At 42.2% G+C, this 26,750-nt stretch overlaps 2 protein-coding genes across 3 annotated transcripts in view; both read left to right on the forward strand.

Annotated features, from left to right (window-relative positions):
- The first annotated feature begins 284 nt into the window (after nt 1–284).
- Nucleotides 285–21,760, forward strand: eprs1 (glutamyl-prolyl-tRNA synthetase 1). 2 transcript variants are annotated; one of them, XM_028568194.1, is made up of 35 exons: nt 285–493; nt 2,044–2,128; nt 2,278–2,377; nt 2,461–2,617; nt 2,726–2,862; nt 3,285–3,379; nt 4,048–4,174; nt 4,332–4,524; nt 4,653–4,824; nt 4,982–5,215; nt 5,494–5,578; nt 5,980–6,039; nt 10,408–10,518; nt 10,903–11,039; nt 11,132–11,339; nt 11,440–11,552; nt 11,687–11,798; nt 12,277–12,453; nt 12,552–12,719; nt 13,045–13,272; nt 14,095–14,313; nt 14,464–14,715; nt 14,799–15,070; nt 16,726–16,777; nt 16,915–17,124; nt 17,274–17,346; nt 17,542–17,621; nt 17,761–17,862; nt 18,098–18,253; nt 18,441–18,638; nt 18,897–19,070; nt 19,275–19,435; nt 19,931–20,009; nt 20,102–20,166; nt 20,734–21,760. In XM_028568194.1, exons 1-35 carry the CDS (start codon nt 451–453, stop codon nt 20,882–20,884), a joined length of 4,986 nt encoding a protein of 1,661 aa, XP_028423995.1. In that variant the 5' UTR covers nt 285–450; the 3' UTR covers nt 20,885–21,760. The 2 variants fall into 2 exon arrangements, with proteins under 2 accessions (XP_028423995.1, XP_028424074.1); XM_028568273.1 differs by lacking the exon at nt 13,045–13,272.
- A 726-nt stretch (nt 21,761–22,486) lies between these two features.
- Nucleotides 22,487–26,750, forward strand: part of glo1 (glyoxalase 1) — a 7,191-nt gene continuing 2,927 nt past the window's right edge. The window contains exons 1-4 of the mRNA XM_028579909.1: nt 22,487–22,666; nt 26,098–26,180; nt 26,376–26,516; nt 26,599–26,666. Of these exons, the coding sequence (XP_028435710.1) occupies nt 22,598–22,666; nt 26,098–26,180; nt 26,376–26,516; nt 26,599–26,666 (361 nt within the window). The 5' untranslated portion in view covers nt 22,487–22,597. The remainder of the gene's footprint in view (nt 22,667–26,097; nt 26,181–26,375; nt 26,517–26,598; nt 26,667–26,750) is intronic.

The following is a 26,750-nucleotide window of genomic DNA, read 5'->3' on the forward strand; positions in this document are numbered from 1 at the left end:
CTGCATTTGCTTTTCTATCAGCTTTAAACCATGAAATCCTCATATTGTGAGCCAGTACAATAATATGCTAAATGACAACACAAATTAGGCCTACTAACCTAATATAATGATATTTGAATCCCACCAATGGAAATTGTGTTCATGGAATATGCCGTTGGAATATGCAAAGGCAAAGCACATAAGACCTGTTTTTCCCCCCCAGTGTTGTGCTTGTTTTGTGTCTCTCTGTTCATACTCCTACAGCAGGGGGCAGTAATGCACCAATACGTTGTTGGTTAGCAGTAATAAAAACGAAAGAAGTCCTAGCCCGTCTCTTCACGCTGTGCTATCGCTGTGGTGCTAGCTTGGTGTGAAGAGCAGTCTTGGCTGTCCGCTTACTACAGCTGCTGTTGGGTTTCAGAAACAGTGAAAAGGTTTCACTACCTTTGTGGAAGAAGGATTTTTCACAGTATGGCGTTAAACCTCACCATCAACACAAGCAACCCGCCTCTAGGTGAGTTGCAGCCTGCGACCCCTGAATGAATACTTGTTCATTGAGTCGTGTGCATGCACTCATTGACAGCTAGCTAGCTAGCTGGCTAGCTGGTTAGCGCTGTTACGTGTCACCCTAACAAAGAAACATTTTGAAAATCTTACCCTGTAATGTTTATTTGCGTATAATAAAAATATAGTTAGATGTGTCCAAGAAAGATAGAAAAAATACATGAAGACAACAGTACAATTTAAAAAAATAAATAAAAAACATTAAAAGTTTGATGTTTTGTTGTAACGTTAATAATAATAATTGGGTCAATATTGTTTCATGGAAACAAGCTGAACTGAACAACGGATGTTTAAACTCCAAAAACGGAAAAAGCTACGAAACCGCCAAGTCTATGTTCTATATGAATTAAAATTGGTATGACTGTATGTCCATATAAGTTAAAACGGGGCGACCAAGCTGACGTTAGCTAGCTAGGATAGCTTGTTATCGTGGCACACCAAACCTCAACATGTGGACAGTTAGTTCTAATTGTCCTTTTAATAACCGCAGCTAGCGTACATTTTACATTTTTCAAATGGCACCGTGGGCTGCCTATAAACATTGCTTCGTTATATGCAAAAAAAAAGTCGTTATGAACTTGGAAACTATGCACATGGACATTGAGAAATCATAGCTACATGCACATTATTGATAAGTTGAATACGCTGGCACCAGGTTAGCTCAGCTAGGTGGTTTAGAGACGCATACAGTATTGCTATAATGTATCAATACCCTTACGAATTGTATTAATATGTGACAGTACATTGTATCGTGTACAGTCAGGACAAAGCTTTTCAAGTGTATCCTGTGTCAATGCTACTATGGCAAGCTAATTTATTGACTAGCTTTCTTTGACAGCGGCTAAACAGCGCCGTGTGTGGTGGCAATGGATACAGCGGGCTGATGCAAGCATGGTGAAACGTGGAGTGCTGGATGGGGAGTGCATACTTTTGCACTCTTAGCAATCGGTTTCATTTGCTTAGCAGCAGCAGCAATGTTCCTGGAAGCCACATTTTCCACCTGCTATGGCCACGCCAAGACCTGCCCTTAAACCGACTAAAACTAACCATCTCTTTAAACCCCAGGTTTTTTATGTCTAGTTAAACTGGTTCTCAAACATTACATTATTACATTACATGTCATTTAGCTGACACTTTTATCCAAAGCGACTTACAATTGCTACATATGTCAGAGGTCGCTTCTGGAGCAACTTGGGGTTAAGTGTCTTGCTCAGGGACACATTGGTTGATGTATCGCAGCGGGAATCGTCTACCGCACCAAAGGCATGCGTCATATCCACTGCGCCATTGCCACTCCTAACCAAAATCAAACCAAAATGTCTGTGAAGATTGCCAGTCATGGTTGTTCTGCACTGAAGATGCCTTTTGTAGGAGATGCTGAACATTCTTAAGAATCTAAAGCAAGTCCAGTTGCCCTTGACTTGACATCTGTAAACAACATTAACTGAAGCTGATTTAGGGCGGTTAAACAAACACAGATTTTTCTCCTCTGTGCTGCAGGAGCGCTTCTGACAGCAGAGCATGTGAAGCACAGTGTGCAGGTATCAGTGGAGGAAGGCAAAGACACCCGGCTTCACGTCTCAGAGTAGGTCACGTCATTATTTCATCAAATTGCCTAATGAGTTTTCACGGCCTACTGTAAAAATGTATATGTGAAGTTATAGGATGTTCAGTTTTGGTATTTTTTATTATTACTCATTTATTTCTCATCTGTGTGCTCTTTCCTTCCTTCAGTGCAATCCAGTTCAATGATGCTAACTCCATCAGTCGGTACTTGGCCCGGGTGGCTCCCGCTCTGGGCCTCTATGGAGCCAACCTGATGGAGCAGACTGAGGTGTGTGTTTGTGCATGTTAGAGCTTTTCTGTTCTCTTTGGTGTTCTAATTTACTTATTTGAGATACTATCTGGTTTCTGCAGGTCGACCACTGGTTGGAGTTCAGTGCTCGGCATCTGTGTGGTCAGCCTGCTTTGAGTGTAGCTCTGGGTGACTTGGATAAGGCCCTTTCCCTGCGGACTTTCCTGGTTGGACATACCCTCACCCTGGCTGACCTCTCTGTCTGGGCTGCCCTCAAAGGTCAGTGCCATCCAGGATGTACCAGTCTGGATCTCTGCCATTTTGTCAATTTTAGTGTGGAATGTGTGTAGGTAAACCGGTGAAACCGTTGTGGTTGTTTCTCCGCAGGTCATAGGGGATGGCCAAGCCAGGGCAAATCCTTTTCCCATGTCAATCGCTGGTTCTCTTTCCTCAGCTCGCAGGTTCCCTTCACTGCTGTGGGCAACAAGTATGCCAGTAAGAATGCTCCAATAAGCAAATCCGACGTAAGTGTAATGTCGGACAATAACAAGTGATTTGATGTCTATGACATTTGGAGGAATGGATCACTAATGAGAAGCCAGGCAGGGCTGACCTGGAGCGTTTATACTGTATGCTAAAGATAAACAAAATTATTAATTTATATTGGTGTGAAAAGTTTTATGTTAACAAAACAACACAAGCTGTTGCCCTGTATAGAAACTGAATTAATAATCCTATATCCCTATAAATAGGGATAATACCTATCTACTAAAACACTTCACAGGTTCATTGGTTGAATAATATGTTTGTGCTCAGTTAATTCAAAATAACTGTTCGTTTGACCTCACCACAACTCGCTTTGTTGAAAAAAAGTATAGTAGAACAACTACTAAACAAATACAGCTGTCCTGTTTCATTCCTGACCGTCTGTGTCTGTAATCAACAGTCGGATGAGAAGAAGCAAGATGTTGGCAAGTTTGTGGAGTTGCCAGGAGCGGAGATGGGCAAGGTGGTGGTTCGATTCCCTCCTGAAGCCAGTGGGTAAGTCTTGAACTGGAGTTCAGGAGTAGTTCTGATTATACATGGTCATTTAGTACCTTCTCTTAAAGGTGCTCTAAGTGATGTAACGCGTTTTTTAGGCTACAACATTTTTTGTCACGTACAGCAAGCATCTCCTCACTATCTGCTAGCTGCCTGTCCCCTGAACACACTGTAAAAAACATCTCCTCACTATGTGCTTGTCCCCTGAACACACTGTAAAAACCGCGGTCTCTGTAGACCGCCCAGGCTCCACAAACTGCAACAAAAACAAACTGCGCCGACCTGCACCACGAACCATAACAGTGTTCCAGCCAATAACCGACAAGAAGGAGTTGGTTTAGTCATGAACGCGCATTGTTGAAGTAGCCTACGTGCTAACGCTGCTGCAGTGATGACTCAACCAGTTCCTTCTTGTCGGTTATTGGCTGGAACACAGTTTGTTATGTTTGGTGGTGCAGGTTGGCGCGGTTTGTTTTTATTGCCGTTTGTGGAGCCTGGGATGTCTACAGAGACTGCGTTTTTTTTACAGTGTGTTCAGGGGACAGGCAGCTAGCAGATAGTGAGGAGATGTTTGCTGTATGTGATGAAAAATGTTGTAGCCTAAAAAACACGTCGCATCACTTAGAGCACCTTTAACAGGAAGCATTTTTCTGTCTCTCTGTGGCCAGATACCTGCATATCGGCCATGCCAAGGCTGCTCTGCTCAACCAGCACTACCAGGTCACATTTAAAGGCAAGCTCATCATGCGCTTCGACGACACCAACCCTGAGAAGGAAAAGGAGGACTTTGAGAAGGTAAAATACTCAGATCTTAGAGCAAATAAAAAAAAATGTAATTAGTTATTCTTTCCATTCTACCAGTAAGAAACCAGAAAATTACTGTTTTTTCATTATTCAGATAAAAAAACTGTCAAATAATGTATTTATCTAATATGTCTTTATTGCTTCTCAGGTGATCCTGGAAGATGTTTCCATGCTCCAGATCCATCCAGACCAGTTCACGTACACCAGCGACCATTTTGCCACCATAATGCGATTTGCTGAACAACTGCTTGCCGAGGGCAAGGCTTACATCGACAACACGCCGCCTGAGCAGATGAAGCAGGAGAGAGAGCAGCGCGTGGAGTCCAAATGCAGAAATAACAGTACGCCTGGGGAAACATGTTTATCAGTCACAGTGAATGTTGAAGCTACAGTGCAAATTTCTGAACATTCTGAAGCTACAACATGCAACTTCTCTCTCTCTCTCCTCCCCCCCCCCCCTCCTCTGTAGCGGTGGAGCAGAACATGAAGATGTGGGCGGAGATGAAAGCTGGGACAGAGAGCGGTCAGACCTGCTGCATGAGGGCCAAGATTGACATGAACTCAAACAACGGCTGCATGAGAGACCCCACCCTCTACCGCTGCAAAACCACTCCACACCCTCGCACTGGAAACACCCACAAGTACTTCATTTAAACAAAGTCCAGGAATGGGGAAAACTAGATCATTAATCTCAATGGTTTATAACTAAAACTCATTAAAATGTTAACATCTGTAGTATTTGCACCAAATATTGGACATTATTAGTTAAAACTTCCCCCCCCCCCCCCTTTCTTCCAGGGTCTACCCAACATATGACTTTGCCTGTCCCATCGTGGACAGTCTGGAGGGTGTGACCCACGCTCTCAGGACTACGGAGTACCACGATCGTGACGAGCAGTTCTACTGGATCATCGAGGCTCTGGGCCTGAGGAAGCCCTACATCTGGGAGTACGCTCGACTCAACCTCAACAACACAGTGCTGTCCAAGAGGAAGCTCACCTGGTTTGTCGACCAGGGATACGTCGATGGGTGGTAGGTGTAGTCTGATACATCTGGTGACTGATGCTGATTAACGTGACTATAGGGAATGATATCGTCCATCGGCACAACCTTAGTGTGAGCGGTACCAGAGTGAAGTTCCATTCAAAATCCTTGCACTCGCTGCTCGTTCATGCTCTGCTCAAAACCTCCTCTCTTCTCCCTGTCCCCAAACTTACTCCTGTGTTCCTCCCCTTTTCTCTCTTTACCTTTACTCTTTCTTCCTCTCTAGCCCAATGTTTTCTTTTGACTTCTCTCATCTCGTCCTCCAGGGATGACCCTCGCTTCCCCACTGTCAGAGGAGTCCTGAGGAGAGGAATGACTGTTGAGGGTCTGAAACAGTTCATAGCAGCCCAGGTACATGTGTCATAGTTGGGATGGGCAGGGGAAAAGGCCTCTCTTAACACAAAGAAGGGAGTTGATGATTGCAGATAAAGAATATATGAGAGATAACATTTTCAACTTTCTGCCAGACTAGAGACAATTATGCAAGTCGAGACTTCCAAAGCATTTAGCCCATTAAAATATGTGTTTTAATTTTCATGAGGGCTTACATTGTTTAGTATAACATTTAAACGTGTACATGATGCCACAGTCTGCATAGTTTCCTCGATTAAGTGTCACAATGTCAAAATCAAGGACTTAAGAGAGTGCACAGTTGCAAATGTCATGAATTAAAGCATATCTATTGTATCCATGGAGTGCAGAAGCTTTTGTATCAGTTAGAAATGTGTTTTCTTGTATCTTCCTCCTTCCAGGGTGGATCAAGGTCAGTGGTGAACATGGAGTGGGACAAGATCTGGGCCTTCAATAAGAAGGTACATATTTCTCCTTTCTCATCGCACATCGAGGCCTGATTGTCTGTCTGAACCTAGCTGTATACTTAAATGGGGATAAAAATGATTCTGACATTGAATGTGGCTCCATTTTAATTGAGCATGGTCTGCATTGCTGTAACGGTAAGATGTTGGAATCATTTAAAATATTCTGAAGGGTCCTCCTGTAGACCACTGTTGAATTGTATCTTGTAAGTTATAACTGCAGACCATTTTCATATGCTGACATTTGCTAGTTTTGAAGATTAAGGACTTTTTAAGGGGGAATATTTGTTTGACCTGGCTTGTACTGTATGTTAGAGAAAGAGGATATAATGAATGAATATGACACAAATCTAGCCTGTAATTAACCAAGGTTCAGAGAATTGCCCGTGGGTTCACTGCTGGCATGGCTTCCTTCTGCTTTGCTGTTCTCATTCTGTTGAATGCTTTCATTTGCTACCTGGTTCCCTGCCTCAATACCCCACCCTCACCCTCCATATGACCCCCAATAACACTGAAAACCTCAAAAAACAACAGTTGCTTCATTTCATGTCCCACGTTTGATTGTATTTGTGTTTTGGCGTCCCCCATTTTCATCTGTCTGGACATCGGTGTTGCTTCCTCTGTGTTGTTTTCTGTGCTGGCACTTGCTGCTTCATCCCAGAGTCAAGTGGAAGGTGTGAAGCTAATACGTTTAAAAAATGTGCATAAACAGAGCATAAGTGAGTTTCACACTTTAGTTTGAATTAAAAGAAGATTTTCTACTAATGACAGTAGTACAATAGAACAGCTACCAAAAGTAGTGATGACATTTGGTGTCAGGTTGCAATTTAGGATTCATATGCATGTTCAACTAACCCACTCCTCCCTGCCCTCTTCAGCCCCCAAAGTTCCTTCACGTCAACTTGGCGATAGTTAAATTTGCTGTAACAGCAGCTCATGTTAAGTGTGGTTACAGACATTCTTCACAGATGTTTATTTTCAATGGTCCAATAATAAGCCTGTTGAGTTCAGTTGACACAGGTATACATAGGTTATTAAATTAGTCATTCCGGAAAATATAAAAGAACAGCAAACCAGATGAAAAATAACAGGCTGAGTTTTCCAAATTGCTTCACTACATGGATCTTCAACTTAGGTACCTGTGCAGCAGTGTGCTTACTGGTGCCCCACACATTTTCTAGTAAATTGCCACAAGTCTATTTGGTTATATTTGTGTCTGAAATCTGTTGCCAAACACAACCTAAAGCTTTAATGATACGTTTGTATTGAGGTCAAAGCGGTGAGAGGAAATAATATAAACGTTCCATTCTGTGTAAATGTGTCTCTACCTCTTTCCTCTCTCTCTCTTCCTCCCTCCTTGTATCAGACATTAAACAGCATCTCACACTTCTGTTTCCAAGCTGCCAATTAGCTGTCTGAAGGTACTCCCCACCTCCTTCTCCACCTCCTCTTGCTCATTTTCACCCACTCCCTTCCTGCTTTCCTCATGGCCTGCTTTATCTAAAAATCCACCAAAAAGCCTTCACTGTTTTACCAGCCAATCAGAGGTTCAGAGTATATAGAATGGATCCAAATAATGTTTGTCAATTAAGGCTACACAATATATTGTTTTTTTTTTATCGTCATTGCGATATCAACTGGCGCCAAAAACACATTGTGAAAGGCTGCGACATATTGCGAAAGATATTGAGGTAGTAGTTGAAAGAAAATCTCTGTAGAAAGCTGAACTTTTAAATTGTAACTTAATTTTTTTTGTAAGTGGTGCCTTTTACGTTTAATGCAATGTTCAATTTGTTTAATAAAACAATGTCAGAAATTATTTCCTATCATTTGTTTCAAATTCAACAAGCACTTTGTTGTAATTTAGCAGAATACTGAAAGCAACGGAAATGCAGAACTGAGTGCACTAATATTTATTTATTAATCCCATGTAATATTGTTATCACAACGATATCACATATTTTCCTCATATCGTGCAGCCCTATTATCAAAACCTGTCAAAGAACACAAAGTGTTCAAAATCAAAGGACCGCAGAGTTGTGTAGCTGAGGTCAGAGAGACATTTCTTTTAGCAAGACACTGGGGGCCAGATGTACTAACGCTTTTGCGCCCACTTCAGGCATATTTGTTTTGCAACGTGCACGTAAAAGCATGGCGATGTATGTACAAACAGGCCGCACGGAGGTAAAAGAGCAGACTGCCTGACTCGGGAACTGAAAATGGCAAATTGCGCTTTTCCGTGTCATGTGTATGCATTCACGGGAGGGTCAAGGGGAAAGTGGGAGTTTCCCATAAAGAGATGGGCTGGGAAGCGTAAAGTGCGCCTAATTATGTATTCCGCAAAAAATGGCCGTGACAGCGCGCCACTATTTTGCGGTGAAAATTCTCCGCCTTTTTAAAAGCATGTTTAAACCAGGCAGCGGGTTTCCTGGCATATACCTGCTGGTGAAATGGCAGCAGTAATCTGAGCAAGACAAAGACATAGGTCAAGGAGACAAGCTGAAAAGATTTTTGTCACAAGGATCACACTTTTTCAATTGAGTGAACAGAAAATCATTAAGCGTTAGAGATTAAGCAGCCATGCAATATTACAGTTACTGGAAGAAATCAAAGATGACATCATATCTCTGACTCAGCGTTCACATTCCATCCCAGCAGCTGTTAAACTCCTCGCTACATTACAAATATTGGCATCAGGCATTTCAAACAGTCATAGCATCAGCAGTGGGAATATCGCAGTCTGCACTCAGCGGTATCATGGCACCAGTACTTTGCTACAGTGCAATCTACGGTATAGTGGGCAGAGAAAGGCGCTGATTACCTGATGAACTGCAGGTTTGGTAAATACGACGTAAGCTCAAGTATCACAGTGTGCGCTTTCTGCGGGTTGGCCGTGGCGCTGATAACGTTACGTGTGTGTGCGTGTGTGTGTGTGTGTCTTGTATCATGGCATAACAATGAGTATGATGGATCAATGTTACTCTCTTGCACGATGTGTATTTTTTTGTTTGTTTGTTGCTTTCATCACTTCCCATTCTCCATCCTCACTGATTTAAACTGGTTGTGAACAATGTGGAAGTAAACATAGGGAGCTGTGTTCTTGCTTTGGTTTTGAAGACTTTGTGAAGACAGTGAAGTAAATGTGGCTTTTGGGGGTGGAATGGAGGTGTGAAGAGGCATTTTTGTGTGGTTAGTCTTTTATAGTCATATACATGGACATATGTACATGGAACATGTCAAAATAAATGTAAGAAAAAGAATGGCTGGCATTAAGGTCAAAAAAGGCCTTTTACCTATACCCAACACCAAACCAGTAATGGGAATAATAAATTTGGGCTACTACAGTGAGACTGCATTGTCTTACTTAAAGGTGACAGGAAGCTCTGCTTTGCAGCCCTTTTGTGGTTAGGATGATTTAAAACTCTGGGAGTAAGATGGCTAGACTTCACAGAAGGATTTTCTAAATGCAGGTCTAAATCTCTACAAAACAGACTGGTTAAACAAACTTTAAAATATATTTAAAAAGTCAAGACAGTCCTTCACTAGAGAAAGTATCAAAGCTCTTGGGTTTATTTCTTTTCTTTTTTACAAGATAATATATAGTGTTTAAATCCTTGCTTAATGTCTTCCTCTCAATCTATTCCCTTCCCTTAGTCCATTGCAACTTTTTGAGTGAGTGCGTCACACTTTATTTCCTAAATCAGCGTAAATGAGTTAATAATAGATTTTCTTTCTTTCTTTCTTTTTGTGAAAAAGCATGCAATAAATCCATTTGTTTGTTTGAAGAATGGCTTGTTTTCTAGTCTGAGTCAACTGGTTCCATTTCATCATTGTTAGAGCTAGGGACTATTTTATTGTTCCCACTGGGGCCTGCATACTGAAAGAAGTCTACTTCTATTGTACTATGAAGTGGTTTGCGTAAAAGTCTCCATCTCCTGGTATAATCTAAACATTGCCCCTGCTGGGATGGTGTTGATCCGTTTCTGCTTGGATGGTCAATTCAGCAAATCATTCAGCCATCATTGGGCTCTTAAACACTCAGGCTGGCTGGTACATTAGTGAAAGTGAATGTTGGCTGAACAAGCAGCTGAAGAAAAGCTTGTTTCCCTCGCCTGCATACGATCATGATTCACTCATTAAATAAGCATTTCTTTCTTCTTGTGTGTCTTACTTTTTTTACTACTTTCATCTATTTTATTTTTTTTTTCAAAGAAAACCTTTTGAATTAAGTTGCATCATTTTCTGCTTTGTCCTTTCATTACTCAGCATTTTGTAGGTAGAGATTGTTACAAAGCACTTGTCTGGCATTTCTTTTACAGACCTGTTTGTGTATGTATGTCTTTTTGTGTGTGTGTGATGTGTTAGGTTATTGACCCGGTGGCTCCCAGGTACACAGCTCTGTCCAGCTCTTATGTGGTTCCTGTCTCCGTCTCAGAGGCTACAGAGGAGATCAAGGAGGTGGCCAAACACCCTAAGGTAAGAGTTCTTTTTCTAATCAGCAAACCTCAAACTTGTGATGTTTGTTAGTGTTGTTTGTGCCTGGAGGAAGATCTGATTGATCGGAAGTTGCACAGCAGCAGGAGATAACTTTGTTGGTATGCTACTTTCTGCCATGATATGTTCTGTTTGGTCCAGTACCTGCTGAATGATTTTAACAGTGATTCAGTTCAGTGATTCTGTTGCTAACAACACTGTGCTGTAGTGTTGGACACATCAATCAAGTTTATTTAAAGTGTAAAATCACCATTAGACATGGTCTCTGTGCACTTTACAATTAAAGAAACCCATAATCTCACTCAGTGGTGCCACAATTGTCTGTTAGTACACATGCCCGTGCTGAAGTCCTTTGTGTCCATGCAGAACACAGAGGTGGGCATGAAGAAGGTTTGGTATGGACCTCGAGTTCTGGTTGAAGGAGCTGATGCTGAGACCTTCTCAGAGGGAGAGATGGTCACCTTCATCAACTGGGGTAACCTCATCATCACCAAGATCAACAAGTATGTGGGATTATTGCTCAGCTAATCCTTATTGTTCAGAATCACGAGGTGTCTCATTAAAGTAATGACGTGCACCCTTTCTTACCGCTCAGAGGGGCAGATGCTAAGGTTCAGTCCATGGAGGCTCGTCTGAACCTGGAGAACAAGGACTACAAGAAGACGACAAAGATCACTTGGCTGGCTGACACAAACAGTGCCCCCCTGCTGCCCACCATCTGCATAAACTACCAGCCTCTCATCTCCAAAGCCGTCCTCACCAAAGACGACGACTTCAAGGAGTACATCAATAAAAACAGCAAGGTCTGTTCCGCAACACATGTTCTTAATCTCACGGCATGCGTCTCATTGGTCATTTTCAAATCTATTGTTTTGTTTGTTTGCGCTATTCCCACTTTCTCAGTTGGAGGAGAAGATGCTTGGAGATCCTTGTCTGAAGGACCTGAAGAAAGGTGACATCATTCAGCTCCAGAGGCGGGGCTTCTACGTCTGTGACCAGCCTTATGAGCCTGTCAGGTGAGGAAAAAGGACCTATGTGACCTGTTTGAACCACCCCAGTTCAAGGATATCGCCCATTACTGTCAGTTTTCTGCTGTCTAACCATGTTGATTGTCCTGCCATCTGTGTCTAACTATGGTTTACATCTACAGCCCTAACAGCTGTAAGGAGAGTCCCTGTGTCCTGTTCTACATTCCTGATGGACACACCAAGGAGATGCCCACTTCTGGATCCAAGGACAAGAGCAAGGCATCTAGCAACACAGTAAGTGCTTTTGAGGAAAAACCACCATACAATTTAAAAAAAATAAATAAATAAATAAATATCATCGACCAAAGCCTGTTATCTCAATTCTGTAAATCAGACTTGATACTAGTGTATAGGACGGTATTTTATTTTAATAGTAATAGTTCCCCCTGGGGCCTGCATACTTCTTCTATTGTACTGTGAAGTGGTATCCAGTGGTATCCCTGATGTTTTGGGACATCAACAGCAGTAGCAAGGAACCTGAGTGAGAGTGGTTGCTAACTGGTACTGCAAACATTGGCCACATGATAGACTAAAAATAAATAGGCTTTGAATCCAGATTTAAAGACAACAGGAGAGTCTTTAATCACAACACGGAGGGTGTTTTAAAGAAAGATTAACCCGCAGTTGTCTCTTTGATGTCTGGGATAAACTGGTACCTTCAATATCTTGCTCTTCTTCTCCGTCTCTAATACTGCCTTATCTTTTGCCCTAGCCTGCCACAACCTCTGCCAAGGCTGCCTCAACCTCAGCCCCAGCACCTGCCTCGACCTCAGCCGGTGACTTATTCTCGAGCATTGTAGCACAAGGTGAAGCTGTCCGTCAGCTTAAGGTTGCCAAGGCTCCTAAAGACGAAGTGGACAAGGCCGTTCAGCAGCTGCTTTCTCTGAAGGCACGTTAGCTATAATGAAAAGCAATTAAAGCAATTACACTTTTAGCAATTATAGACTCTTATTTGTTCAAATGAATAATGACTTCCTCTCTCTGTAGGCACAGTTTAAGCAGCAGACAGGTATGGACTACAAGCCCGGCATGGCTCCTCCCACCTCAGCTCCAGCCCCGCCCTCCACATCAATAGACTCCACCTCTTGTCCGTTCACCCGCGTTACCCAGCAGGGTGAGCTGGTTAGGAAACTCAAGTCGGAGAAGGCACCTAAGGTACCTGGACATTTGTCCAATTACTAATCGTGTCCACATCTGCTTGCCCTATTACTGTTAATGTCCACATCCGTCAATCAGCACTCACATCTCAAGTCGTCCGTCTATTTATGAATAATGTACTGAATGATTTGTCCAGTCATTTCACGTGTCCTCGTTCGTTGTCAAGTGAATTGTCCCATCCAAAGTCGTTTGTTCAGTCACTCGCTGCTTGTGTCTCGAATGATTTGTCCAGTCATTGCTCATGTCCCCCACGTTGTTTGCGTGCCAGTCAAGTGTATCCTAAACTACCTACAACAATAAGCTGGTTTGTTGGTGGTACCAGGAGCAGATTGATGTAGCTGTGAAGCAGCTCCTCGCTCTCAAGGAGGAGTTTAAAAAGCTGACTGGTCAGGATTACAAACCTGGGATGGCCCCTTCCCCTCCTGCCTCCTCCTCTGCTCCTCCTGCGGCCACCCCCTCTTCCTCCTCCTGCTCTTCTTCAGCCCTGTATGAGCGTGTTTCACAACAGGGGGAAGTTGTGAGGAAACTGAAGTCTGAAAAAGCCCCGAAGGTATTCTGATGCAGCATGACAGTAGGGATGTAGTGATAGAAAACAATTTTAAATCAAAAACCAGTGCTTCTAAAACCCAAAGTTTAATTGTGATCAGTGTGCAGCTCGTTGTCACTAAGGACTAGTACCTCCATTACTCATACTACCACCAAAGCAGCCCAGTGGGATTACACTCTGGTAATCAGGGTGGTGGTGACTAACCACCAGACTACAGATAAATATTGCTACATTTTGGCTTCTTCATCTAACTGATGAATGATAAGATCTTACATGAATATACTGATTTCTGCCACAGTTGGAACTGTTGGGTTGTTGGATATATGAAATTATAGTATTTATTTTTTTCCCATGCTTCTCTCACTGGTTTGATGTGGACAGAGGTCAGTTGGAGAAAGTTGATGTCATGTACGTCTGTGCATCAGTCAGGATTTAGCAACATTTGAATCAAAATCTGATGACTGTTGAGGGTTGTGGGTGTCCAGCTTGGCAGTGCCTGACCAGTCATCCAAAAATGGGCAAAGAGGTGGAGTGTGGATGGAGCGGAGGCGGGTCTACGCTCTCCTCTTACCTGTCATTTAAAGTGGCACACCCTTAATTATTATTAAATTATTTTAAAAGCTAAACCTGGCCAGTTAAAGCAACAATTATCTTATATACTTAAACAAGTGATTTTATTTATCAGCATCAAGATTTTCACAATATTTACACTTTACCTGGTGCTGATGTGAATTAATGCACATATACTGTTACAACATTGTTTACCCATTACAGGATTATAAAAATATGAAATGCGTCACAGTTTTCTTGCCCGTGTGTCCCCAGGACCAGGTTGACGCAGCAGTGAAACAGCTGCTGGCCCTGAAGGCGGAATATAAACAGGTCACAGGCCAGGAGTACAAACCTGGAGCAGCCCCAGTCCAGAAAGCTGCCGCTCCAGTCCAGAACAGCACCAGCCCTGCCCCTGCTGCCATTGTCCTCTATGAGAAGGTTGCTGAGCAGGGAGAAGTGGTGCGGAAACTGAAGGTTGAAAAGGCATCCAAGGTGAGACTATGACCGCAGTATCACAGCTACTACATATCCCTGTACTACCAATGTTTCTCCTACTTTGAGAGTCTTGATATTGTAGAATAGTCGTGCATCTGTCTCTGCTGCTATGACTAAATGGTTCTCTTCTCGCTGGCTGTTCATCAGGATCAGGTAGATGCTGCAGTGAAGCAGCTGTTGGCTCTAAAGGCGGAGTATAAACAGCAGACCGGACAGGATTACAAACCAGGATTACAAGCCCCAGGTAGCCATGTACAGAGCCAGTCCAGCTCTTCCTCAACCCAGTCCAGCTCTTCCTCAACCCAGTCCAGCTCTCCCCTGCAGGCCCAGGAACTGTTCTCACAGGTGGCCCAACAGGGAGAGCTAGTGAGAAAGCTGAAGTCCGAGAAGGCCCCCAAGGTAAGGAACCAGTCGCAGTGTGGAGTTAAATACAGCTAGTACTGGAGAGCAAAACGACAACAACAAGTTTCCTTCCATTTCAGGAACAAGTGGATGAAGCCGTGAAGACTCTCCTGGACCTGAAGAACAAGTACAAGACGCTTACTGGACAGGATTACAAACCAGTGGCTGCTGCTGGAGCCACCGGAGGAGAGGACAAAAACCGCAAGGAGAGGGAGAACAAGTCTGAGAAACAGGGAGGAGGAGGACCAGGAGGAGGGAAGAAGGCTAAAGGAGACAAAGCCAGCCAGGGCAAGGAATCCTCCGGAGGGGCGGGGGGCCCAGGGGATGGTCAAGGACCTAAGAAGCAAACACGGTGAGAGACTGGAAACTGTACCAAGAAGATCCAGCAATGATAAAGTAGCTTTTTCTTCATCTGGTTTAGTTTAAAAGTTGAAATGCTACCAGCCAGCAGAATGTTTAGTATTAAATGGGACTCCAAAATGGTGAGTCGTTATTTCAGATAAAATGATCAAATAAATACTGTGATTATTAGACAGATACTGAGGAACAAAATGTTATTTTACTTTTAGCATCTGAAGTCAACTTTTCTACTTTGACCTCTTTCTTTCCGTCTCTCTCTATAAGTACAAATTTAACCAGATATTTTTCAAAACCTTTGTTTTCAGTTTTATTTTGTCTCCAACGACAGTGAAAATATTTCTCCCACATGTGGAGCAAGGCTCTGCAGACTGAAGTTAGATGAACAGATGTATGGTGCATTCACAGTTGGTTGTACTGATAATGATTTGGCTGAAAGTGATAGAAAGTAAAAATGTCTGGGTCAATAAAAAGCCTTGTACTAAACTGTCTTTTCTGTGTTGGGTACATTAGAGTTAAATGAATGAGCGGCTTCCTTAGCGAGAAACATTGTTTTTAATTACTACCACAAAACACTAACATGCAGTAACTGACAGTTGATGGATAGTTTCATTTAAAACTTACGATGCCATGAGATGTATGTTTTTAGTTTTTTAAACAAATAGTAGAGTGGGGACAGAGGCACATACTTGGATTTCTTACTTGGAAATTGAAGATGGATCGTCTGTAAGCAGAACCCTCTGCTACTGTAGCTTAACGACTGAAGAGGTTTTTGTTTTTTTTGTATTCACATTTGGTGAGTTTAAAATGGTTGGTGTGTTTTTCATCTGCTTGATCAGTGCTTGTGGTCTGCTGTCAGCCACGAGGAGCAAATGTGATATGCTAGTGCTGCACTACTAATCTATATACATATCTATATTCTGCATGTTTTTCTATCCATAATAAATACAGACCTTTGGCACATCAGTCCTGTAAACCCTGAAGACCTACTGAAGTAAAAAATTGTCAAGGTTTTGATATAAGATGCAAAAAGTACAATAAAAAAAATTCTGTTCCTCAGATAAAGAGTTATAATCATGATCACAATGCCACGCTAATAATGGAAATTGGGATTTGGCCATTATGGTGCAGCTCTATCTCTGTGTTGTCAGTTAGCAATATGAAGCTGCTTTTCTAACTGTAGTTACTGACGTGAGCTTTGAGTTGCATGGCTGCTGGTCTGGGAATGGCTGTGTGTTTTGTTAAGATTGTGTTCATGCAACTCAAATCTTGTACCTGCACATAGACCAACTAATGAGGCATGGTGTGGGAATTTCCCAGATTGCTCTGCTACTGTATTTGGGCAGTGCTTAATTACCACGGTCTATGATTTTACAAATTGTTCTTTCAGAGCGAAGATAATGAAACAATTTGAGTTGCGAATACTCTAATACAGTAAACAATACTAATACAGACTATATCTGTATATACAATATCTTCTCCACTTCTTAAACAATGCAATGCCTACAAACTCAATAATCCATTTATAATGTGTGATTAACAAAACACAAACACACTTACACTTTAAATACTCTGTATTGTATTGTAGCGTTTTGGACCTCTTAACCTCAGGGTTTGCATCCTGCTAACTTAATGTCTGTCTCCTGACAGGTTGGGCCTGGAGGCCAAGAAAGAGGAGAACCTGGCTGATTGGTACTCTCAGGTGAGTTAAATGGACGCCGGCCCCCTTTATTCCAATAAAACCTTTTTTTTCTACTTCCAGAAAAGCCAATTAAAAACCAAACACTTTATAAAATGCCAGTCTTTTCTGAAATGTAACATTGCTCCTCCTCTCCTCAGGTCATCACTAAGGCAGAGATGATTGAGTACTATGATGTTAGCGGCTGCTATGTGCTGCGGCCCTGGTCCTTCGCCATCTGGGAGGCCATTAAAGACTTCTTTGACCGGGAGATTAAGAAAATGGGTGTGGAGAACTGCTACTTCCCCATGTTCGTCTCTCAGGCCGCCCTGGAGAAGGAAAAAACCCACATTGAAGACTTTGCTCCAGAGGTAAAAGATACGATAACATAAAAGAGGGGAAAAGCATGAAAATTAAAATACCAGAAGTATGCTTTGCTGAAACAAGATGGTTAATAAGACAACAATATGACTGCACAACGTTAATAATCATTCAATGGCGATGTTGTCATCTTTGTCAGGTTGCCTGGGTAACCCGGTCAGGAAAGACTGAGCTGGCAGAGCCCATCGCTGTCAGACCCACCAGTGAGACAGGTCTGAACCACAGCTCTTTAATGGACTCTGACTTTAAGACCAAACTATATGAGTCAATGCAGGCACACATGCAATGAACGTACACAAAGTGTAAATAGCTTTTTAAACATTGATCTTGCTTTTTAATAGAGCAGTCGAAGTGCTGTAGCGGTGTCATGTTTGGTATGAACCTGTGACTGTTTTGTTTTGCTTCAGTGATGTACCCCGCCTACGCTAAATGGGTCCAGTCCCACAGAGACCTGCCGATCAAACTCAACCAGTGGTGTAATGTCGTGGTCAGTATCCTTCTACTGTCACATCTGCGCCTTCATCTTCACTTCGTAGTTACAAACTTGAAGAAATTGCTACACAAAACACTGGCACCCTTCTTTTTCTCTCTTCTCACCGCTTTCTCTCCCCCACTTCTCCCTCCAGAGATGGGAGTTCAAACACCCCCAGCCTTTCTTGAGGACAAGAGAGTTCCTGTGGCAGGAGGGACATACAGCCTTTGCCAGCAAAGAGGAGGCAGCTGAGGAGGTAATGACCACAAGCACTCCTCTGTCCATTTAATGTTAATTTGTATAGGGACAGATGGTATGTAGCATACGCCAATGCCACACACCACAACATTTATAACATAGGGTAATGTGCATTTTAATTTATAAGTGCTGAGGTGCATAATGGTATGGTACAAAAATTAGTGTTATTGTTTAAACCATGCTGCATTGTATACATCTGTAAGTCTTTGTGGGCCTTACATGTGTATTTGTAGGTGCTTCAGATTCTGGATCTGTACGCCAGGGTGTATGAAGAGCTGATGGCGATCCCTGTGGTGAAGGGGAGGAAGACGGAGAAGGAGAAGTTTGCAGGAGGAGATTACACCACTACTGTGGAGGCATTCATCTCTGCCAGTGGCCGAGCCATTCAGGTACTGTGGTAAACCGGATCACTTCATTTCATCACTGAAGCCAGCAGAATATTACATTTAAATCCTATGATGAGCTGCAGAGGAACAATGATTCATGTGGGTTGATGTTTAGGAACAAAGTAATTGCAATGTAAAAAACCCCAACATGAAGTCATTTTGCCTTTTGTATTACTTTGTGCCTCCTCAGGGTGCTACATCTCACCATCTTGGTCAGAACTTCGCCAAGATGTTTGAGATCATGTTTGAGGATCCGAAGAGGCCGGGTGAGAAACAGCTGGCCTTCCAGAACTCCTGGGGAATCACAACCAGGACCATCGGCGTCCTCACCATGGTTCACGGAGACAACATGGGACTCGTACTGCCTCCCAGGGTGGCCTGTCTGCAGGTAGATACTCCCACATTCTCACACAGAGCTATGGAAATATGGTAGCTATACCTTGTTTAATTTTATGTTTTGTTGACTGACAAAAGGGACCCAAGACACCTGCTTTTTATCCCCTTCTTATGTTATGACTGAAAGAATAGATGAAGAACAAACTCCACGCTAGAGTAAACAACTGACCTATCATAAACCGATGCATACAGAGAGAAAAAGAATACGGCACTATATGAATAAAATGTTCTCTTTTTTTTTTTTCCCCAGGTTGTCATCATCCCATGTGGGATCACTGCCACCCTGCCAGAGCAGGAGAAGGAGGCAGTGTTGACCCAGTGCTCTAAATACATGAGCAGGCTGCTGGATGCTGGCATCAGGGTGAAGACTGACCTCCGAGACAACTACTCCCCAGGGTGGAAGTTCAACCACTGGGAACTCAAGGTAAGAAATAATATGGCAACAGTGATAGTAGTAGTGGTAGTTAATGAAGTGCTTTACCTGAATGCATAAATTCAACAATAAGAACCAATAAAAAAAGAAGATAAAACTTTTATTTTCTGTAAAGGCATTGATAATGACAGTGTCCATTTCTCTCTCTCTCTCTCTCTCGTTGTTTCTATCTGCGTTTGCCTGTCTCTTGTCCAGGGAGTTCCTATCCGTCTAGAAGTGGGTCCTAAAGATATGAAGCAGAGTCAGTGTGTCGCAGTGAGGAGAGACTCGGGCGCAAAGTTGACAATTCCAGAGGCTGAGGTGGAGAAGAAGCTGGTCGCCATGTTGGAGGACATCCAGAACTCCCTGTTCAAGAAGTAAGCTGCAGCAGGGTTAGACTTGATGTGGCTGGCACTGCAGTGAAATCAGTCTCAACTGCTCTAAATCTCACTCAAAGGATTTCAACACTATGTGCCTTAGTGTCATGTGAAAAGCTGCTGTTTCAGAGGCATTCGCACTGCACAAAAATGACACACAGTCTACTGACCCTCTCATGTTGGTCAGACCTTTACTCGCATACATAAAGCCATACATGTAACGGATAGTTAGAAATAGTTTTTAATATAATAAAATACACTTGTATTTGATATATGTATGACATATATGGTCAGAAATGCTTCTGCTGTCATTTCTTTAGGACCGCTGCTGATCACTAGCTGTCATAAAGGCACAGAACACCTAACCTAACTACGATACACAGACTGACAGATCCAGCTGTAAATGAATTACGGGAACATTAAGAGATGATTACATAGTGACCATAAATATGCAAGAAAACTGGTTAAATTGTGTTATGTGTGTGTGTTTGTCAGAGCTTCAGATGACCTGAAGAGAAACATGGTGCCTGCAGACACGATGGAACAGTTCCAGAAAGAGTTGGACCAGGGCAAGGTGAGAAACACAAACCACATGCAGCACAAAACGTTTGATTGTGTGTCCTCACCTGAGTAAATATTTGATAATACATTTATCTTGCCTGATAGATTGTCCAGATCCCATTCTGTGGAGGAATTGAGTGCGAGGATTGGATCAAGAAAATCACTGCCAAGTACGTCCAACATGTTTGTGTATTTTATGTAAGAAAGGATATAATATAATATAAAAAACAGATCCATCGGCACAAGTAGAAGAACAGACACATAAGCACAGATAAAATCATATAGACACAGACAAACAGTAAAACAATGACCACTACTCCAGATTCTAACATGTTTGATTGTGGTCCAGTCACTGTCTGACACGATCGTTAATGCTTTGCTCAACCTTTTTGAGGAAGCAAAAGACAACCAAGTTGCCTGCATCATTATCTGTGCAGATGATGATGTGAATCCATCAAATATACATATGCTATAAGCACTGAGTCACATTATGCAGTCGCTGGGCTAGAAAACAATTAACATTTTGCTGTTCTATGGAGTCATTTCAAATGCATGTATTTAGGATTTTCAGTCAGGGTTATTTGTAAAGTATCATCATCATTTGTTTCATTTACATATGTTTTTGTGAAAATACAAGATGTTAAATATTAGTTATTCCTGCCAATTTCCTCTCATTTTGCTTTGAGTGCTTTAATTTCAACCATTAAAGACAGAGTGTGTGCTTGGTTGTCCTGTAGGGACCAGGACCTGGAGCCTGGAGCTCCGTCCATGGGAGCCAAGAGCCTCTGTATCCCCTTCTCACCCCTCAAGACGCTGCAGCCTGGTCAGATGTGTGTCAGCGGCAAGGAGGCTGCCCAGTACTACACCCTGTTCGGACGCAGCTACTAAACACCTGCTCTGCTGGAGCACCAGGATGGACATAGTAGTTGAAAGGGCTTTCCTATCTTCTCTCCTCTATATGCTGTACCTGATCTCTTTTCAGTGTATAGGGTAACAGGGATATGAGGTGACTGGACTGTGGTATTTAGGATGGGAATATTTTGGTTGTTTTTTAACATATGTTAACATTGTTATAATGCATCTGGGAGAAAGTGGAGGTGAGAGAAACTATTTACTTTTAGAATTCCGTTATGAGGAAAAAATGGTTGTTGCGCTGTTTCCCTCCTACATGGCTGATTACTCTCTAAAGACCATGTTAAAAGAACCCTCACTGTCCTGCAGTGGTTTGTATTGGAATGGGAAGAACCACCAGACACCAGGCAAATATTAAATCTTTCCTATCTTTTCAGAATTGATATTTTTTTACAACTCCCTACTTAACATTGTCGAGAAAAATATTCTGATTTAGTTTGTTTTAAAGTATCTGTCAACATTTAATGGGGGATTGCACCTTTTTGAAATCTGGAAAATTGAAATGCTGCTGAAAGAAATTCCTGAGAAACATACCATCTACTGCGGTCTGCAGAAAAGTACTCTTTGCCTGCCAACAGTCCCATCTCTTGCAGCCAAACAGTCTCAGGAACTCTGCAGGTACTCAGGCTTGTTGCTGGGGTATTATCAGCCCTTCTCTCTCTACATGACTGGTTACGGAGTGTGGCTCATCATACACAGCTTAATATAAACTTTTCCGATCACCCAAAGCCAAATGACGTAAAGCTGTGAGGAACTGTTTATGGTTAATAGTCAGCAATGTAGTCTAATGTCACTGCTCTCCTGTTAAGGAATTCTACAACTTGTCTATAATAAAGTAATTTCCACGGCAAACTGCCCTGTATTGTTTTTTATCCTGGATAAAGATGGGTGGAATCCCTGGCCTGCTCAGTTGGTCATTGGTTATTTGGGTTGGAGGACACTGGTGTAAGAGGAAATAAAAGAAATGAATTAAATAAGTGAGTATTATACTTAACAAATTAAGGCTAAAATGTAAATGTAGTAGTGAATTAAAATAGTTACCGTAACCAAACTACAATGCTGGGATGCAGTATTATGCTGAACTGAGCATAATGAGATAATAACAAGAGTTATTACAGTGTTATTGTATTGGAATAATTATCTACTAAACAGGTAACTATATGTAGTGACAAATGCAGGGTAATTAATGGTACATTATGCATTCTACAGCAAGCTTCCTTATTCCATAATACTGAGCCTTGTCTAGCCAACAGATAAAAACAGACACTTCCTGCACTTAACTATGAGTGCAAGTGCTAACAACAGAAAGCTGGTACACAGAACCAAAGTACTGACACACGGTAAGGGTGAGGGTTACTTGTCCCGAGAATAGCCTCGGGCAATTTACTCAATTATCAAAATACTTTTTGTAAATACACTATGATTTTGTTTTGTTGGCCATTCTATATGCAATATCAAATCAGTCTTTTAATTATAAAGGGGGGAAATACCCTTCAATGTCCCACCATAGACTAGTCTGTGTCCCACCAGCGCTGTCCTGTAATCACTGTGTCGTCAATGTGGCTTTTATTTTGAAAGCTGGTACCGGAAAGAGTTTCTGTTAAAATGAGTCCGGCTGAGGCCCTCTCCCCTGTCAGTCCGCCCCGCTGAGCCGGTCCAGCTTTGTAACGTTACAGTCTGTTAGCAAAAATGAGCGACAAAGGTCTGTCAGACGAGGCAGCGGCATCAGCTTGTAAAGATGGAGACCCAGTTACTAAGGTAAGATGATTGCCGTCCCTCGTAAAGTTGAACTAAACTTCTATCAGTCACTGTCCAACCCAGCAGGCCAGCGACTCCCAAACAGGTTAACCAGCTATGTGCATTGCGTCCATTATCGGACAGGTTTCTTTACAAAATGTGCGCTGGTCACCCGCTGACAAGTTATTCGGTAATGCTTTTAACATGTTTGTCAATGCGTACGGCAAGTGTTGTAGCGACGTACACATTCTAAATAACTAGTGTAACTAATGTAAGTTTAATCACGGGGTGCTGTAAGCTAGCTAACGTTAACTTACAGCCGTCACTTCTCGCGTGGTAAGAAGCTCCAAACTTTGTGGGAAGGCTGAGACGGCATTCATGAAGGCATGCGTACAACAAATAGTCCTGTTCGGAAGCCAAGAACTGTCCGTACTCCCTTATATACTGTCTATGGTACTCCCCTATGGTACTCCCTATGGTACTCACCTATGGTACTCACCTATGGTACTCACCTATGGTACTCACCTATGGTACTCACAGGGAAGTTGGCATTTAGGCGCGGCCAGAGCAGAATATTCTCGCATGCTGTGGCGAAAAGCTGGCGGGACTGGGACTGGTTAAGGTGGGCAGTGTTGCAAGCATAATGTGCTAGAGCTAACCTGTATCCACAAGTTGAAGATCATATACGTATTTTTTTTCTAACCATACATTTTCTTGTCCTCACTGCCAGCCATTCAACCTCTTTCCAACCGTTCCGCCTGTATTCTTTCACTACTGTAACGTTATGGAGACAGCATATAATAACGTTACGATACATAACGTTACCCAAGAACATAAACAATCAATGCATGCTCAGGTACAGCTCGGTATCAATATCTCCCAAATAGGCAGGACACTGTGGAGTCCTATGTTTTACAGGCTCTTGTTAAAAAATGTTTAGCATTTTATTTAGACATCTGCACCCTTCCAAAAAAGTCCACGCTAAAGACTTTCTAGAATGTGTTTCCATTTACAGTCAGTGTGAGCTCTGGCAGGTTCAGCAGAATCACAGATCACATTTGTTAGAATCTGACCTGATAAATAAGAGACTATAATACTGGATACACATCTGTTCAAACCTCTCATGCATGCAGCATGATCCACCTTTTAGCGGTTTGTTTGCTTTGAGTTATCCACATAATCAGATTGTCATAATATGGCTAAATGCACTGCATCTGTGTCATCCCATCAACTCTTTTGGAGTTTTGAAGCTCTGCCAGAAGTAATGAATTTAGCTATACGGTGACTGGAACACGTGGATCTAGTTCACTGGAGAAACGGATTACGCTGCAGAACTGTTAGGAAAGTTTCTGTGGATGTGTTGATACTGACAAATTGTATTTCGTTGGAGGAAGGGAATAGGAATGGGGAACAGTTGCTAACCACAGAGGTAATACTTGACTGTAAAACACACGAGTAGTAGTTTGGTTTTTACACACTGATACAATACAAATATTGGGATCAGAGTAAAACCCAGTTTTATCAAATTTGCAGCACGCGAGCTGCAACTTATGAGATAATTTCTACTTGCATTAGTTTGACAAATATAGACTCACTGTATACAAAGCGTGCGTGTCACCACTTAAAATGCACACTAAACTTCTGAGCCATCCCTGGGCATGAGAGATCCATGCAGGGCTCTGAATGTTGCCTTTAATTTACAAGCAACAATCGTTTGTAAAAATGCGATCCTTTCTCCATTTGCTTATGCGTGGAACTAGGCTCGCAAATCGCTTTTGTGAAATGGGCCCTAGAGTATAAATTTTATGACATCATTGGACTTCATCACAGTCATGGCATGTTTTTGCATATAAAATTAGGGATTTAATGTACCTCATCCATGTAGGCCTGATCTTTTCAGTATGGTAATCTTGACTGATGCGTAGCTCACGCAGATGTGGTGATCATCAATTTAGATGCGGCTGGTTGCACAGAGAAGTAGTTCCTCACGAGCCAGCCCAGTGTGCAAATTTGGATTTGGAAATCTGCTGGAATTCAGACACAGCCAAACAATGTGCTGTAAAGGCTTCTCTGAGCTTTCTAACACACAAACATAATACAGTGCTTCATATTTCACATCGGTAACTCTTTTATTTGGTCAATTTATTGAACATGTTAAAAAAAAATACACAACATAAAACTTGTAAGCAATAAAAAAAGATAATCAGATGCTGGCATCCTCAGCTACAAATAAGCAACTCAAATAATATTGTTCATGTTCAAAAGGGCTAGGAAGAAGTTGAAAACTTACTCAATAATAGAAATTAATTCCCATCTAGTGTCGATGTTCAATCGGCCTTCTTGAACAAATCAAACCTTTTGGACAATACCAAGAACAAAATAATCTGAACAGATAAACTGAAAACCATTCCACAGTCAAACAGTCCACAAACAAGAAAGAACCCAACCTGTATCTCTGTATCTTAGTGTTAATAATTTTATGTATATTCAGTGTACTTAATTTTTCGGTGATAGCAGCGTCTGTAGTTTTTTATGCACGTGTACTCAAGGGGAATTAGGAACCGGAAAACCAGCGATGAGGCCACCAGCCTCTAACGTCGGCTAACAGGCAAGCCTTTGTAATAGTTTGTGTACAACTATTTAGTTGTAGTTGGTTTTGTATTTGCTGATGAATGGCCACAGTGTGTTTGTGAGGAACCTGTTGGGTCTGTGGCTAACCAACTGTGGCTCCTCACAATTCAACCAGCAGTTGTGTTTACATTTGACCCACTGTGGAGCAATGCATCCAAATTCACACTTTGAGCTAGTAAAATTGTTGTTTCTCATTTCTTACTGTTCTATCTGCATTTTAAAGAAATTATTATATATATATATATATATATATATATATATATATATATATATATATTAATATTAATATTATCCTCGATGTACCACCTCTGGGATTGCTCCGGTACTGCAGGATATTCCACCTTATGCATGTCTTTTTGCAGATGTCCGTCCCCTTCCTCTTTCTCTGTGTTGGCGTTCTAACCTCCGGTGGATTTGTGAGGACTATGGTTAACTGCTCCTCAGATCTCTGCAGGGTAAATCCAGACAGCTAGCTAGACTATCTGTCCAAGCTGAGTTTTCTGTTGCACGACTAAAACTACTTTTGAACGTACACATGTTCCACCAAAACAAGTTCCTTCCTGAGACTATTTAGCAGCAGCAACGTGCGGCGCTTAGAGCCACCCATTATGCTTGTGATTGGTTTAAAGAAATGCCAATAAACCAGAGCACATTTTCCTCCCATCAAGGAATGCTGTGTGGACTAGCCAGACCTTCCTCCGCAGCGCTGTGGAGGAAGGTCTGGCAAAGTGAGACGAAATAAATTCTAACCCACCACCCGGTTATCTTTGTCTTAGTGTTCTGTGTGTATAAAGCTCTGTTACTGTGTTTCTGTGTTGTAGGATTTCATGATGCAGCAGACTATGCTGCGGGTTAAAGACCCAGTTAAATCCTTGGATTTTTACACCAGAATCCTCGGCATGACGTGAGTACTAGTGTGTGTTAGTGTTCACTTTAATTAATCTTTATTTCCACGTGCATCAAAATGTTCCCAAAAGTGACACAATGAATCCTAAAAATTTTAGAGCTGTTTTTGGCTGAGTGTGTGTGTATGTGGGTTGAGAATCTCTCCCATACGTAAACCGGACTTGGTGACTAAAGTGTGACGTTTTCTCTCCAGGCTCCTGCAAAAGTTTGACTTCCCCCCCATGCGTTTCTCTCTCTTCTTCTTGGGCTATGAGGACAAGAAGGAGATTCCTACGGATGTGAAGGAAAGGACAGCCTGGACTTTTTCTAGAAGAGCCACCATTGAGCTGACACAGTAAGGGTTTCCAATATGTGCCTTTCTCTTTTTCCTCTTTTCATTTCCTCTCTTACCTTCTTGTATTCCTCCTGTCCTTCAGTAACTGGGGCTCTGAGGCTGATGAGAGCCAGTCTTATCACAATGGGAACTCAGATCCACGTGGCTTTGGTAAGACCGCTTTCCTGTTTTATACACCGACAGGAAAGACCAGTAGAATTACTTTTGAAAAGGAAAGTGAAATGTATGTATGAA

The sequence above is a fragment of the Perca flavescens genome, chromosome 1 (genome assembly GCF_004354835.1).
Source record: "Perca flavescens isolate YP-PL-M2 chromosome 1, PFLA_1.0, whole genome shotgun sequence".
NCBI lineage: Eukaryota > Metazoa > Chordata > Actinopteri > Perciformes > Percidae > Perca > Perca flavescens.

What these genes read in the sequence shown, in the direction of transcription:
- eprs1 (XM_028568194.1), top strand. Translation starts at nt 451, where the DNA reads ATGGCGTTAAACCTCACCATCAACACAAGCAACCCGCCTCTAG. An exon ending in AACAGTTCATAGCAGCCCAG is followed by an intron (nt 5,579 to 5,979) that starts GTACATGTGTCA and finishes TCCTCCTTCCAG; the next exon opens with GGTGGATCAAGGTCAGTGGT. An exon ending in ACATCAATAAAAACAGCAAG is followed by an intron (nt 11,340 to 11,439) that starts GTCTGTTCCGCA and finishes CCACTTTCTCAG; the next exon opens with TTGGAGGAGAAGATGCTTGG.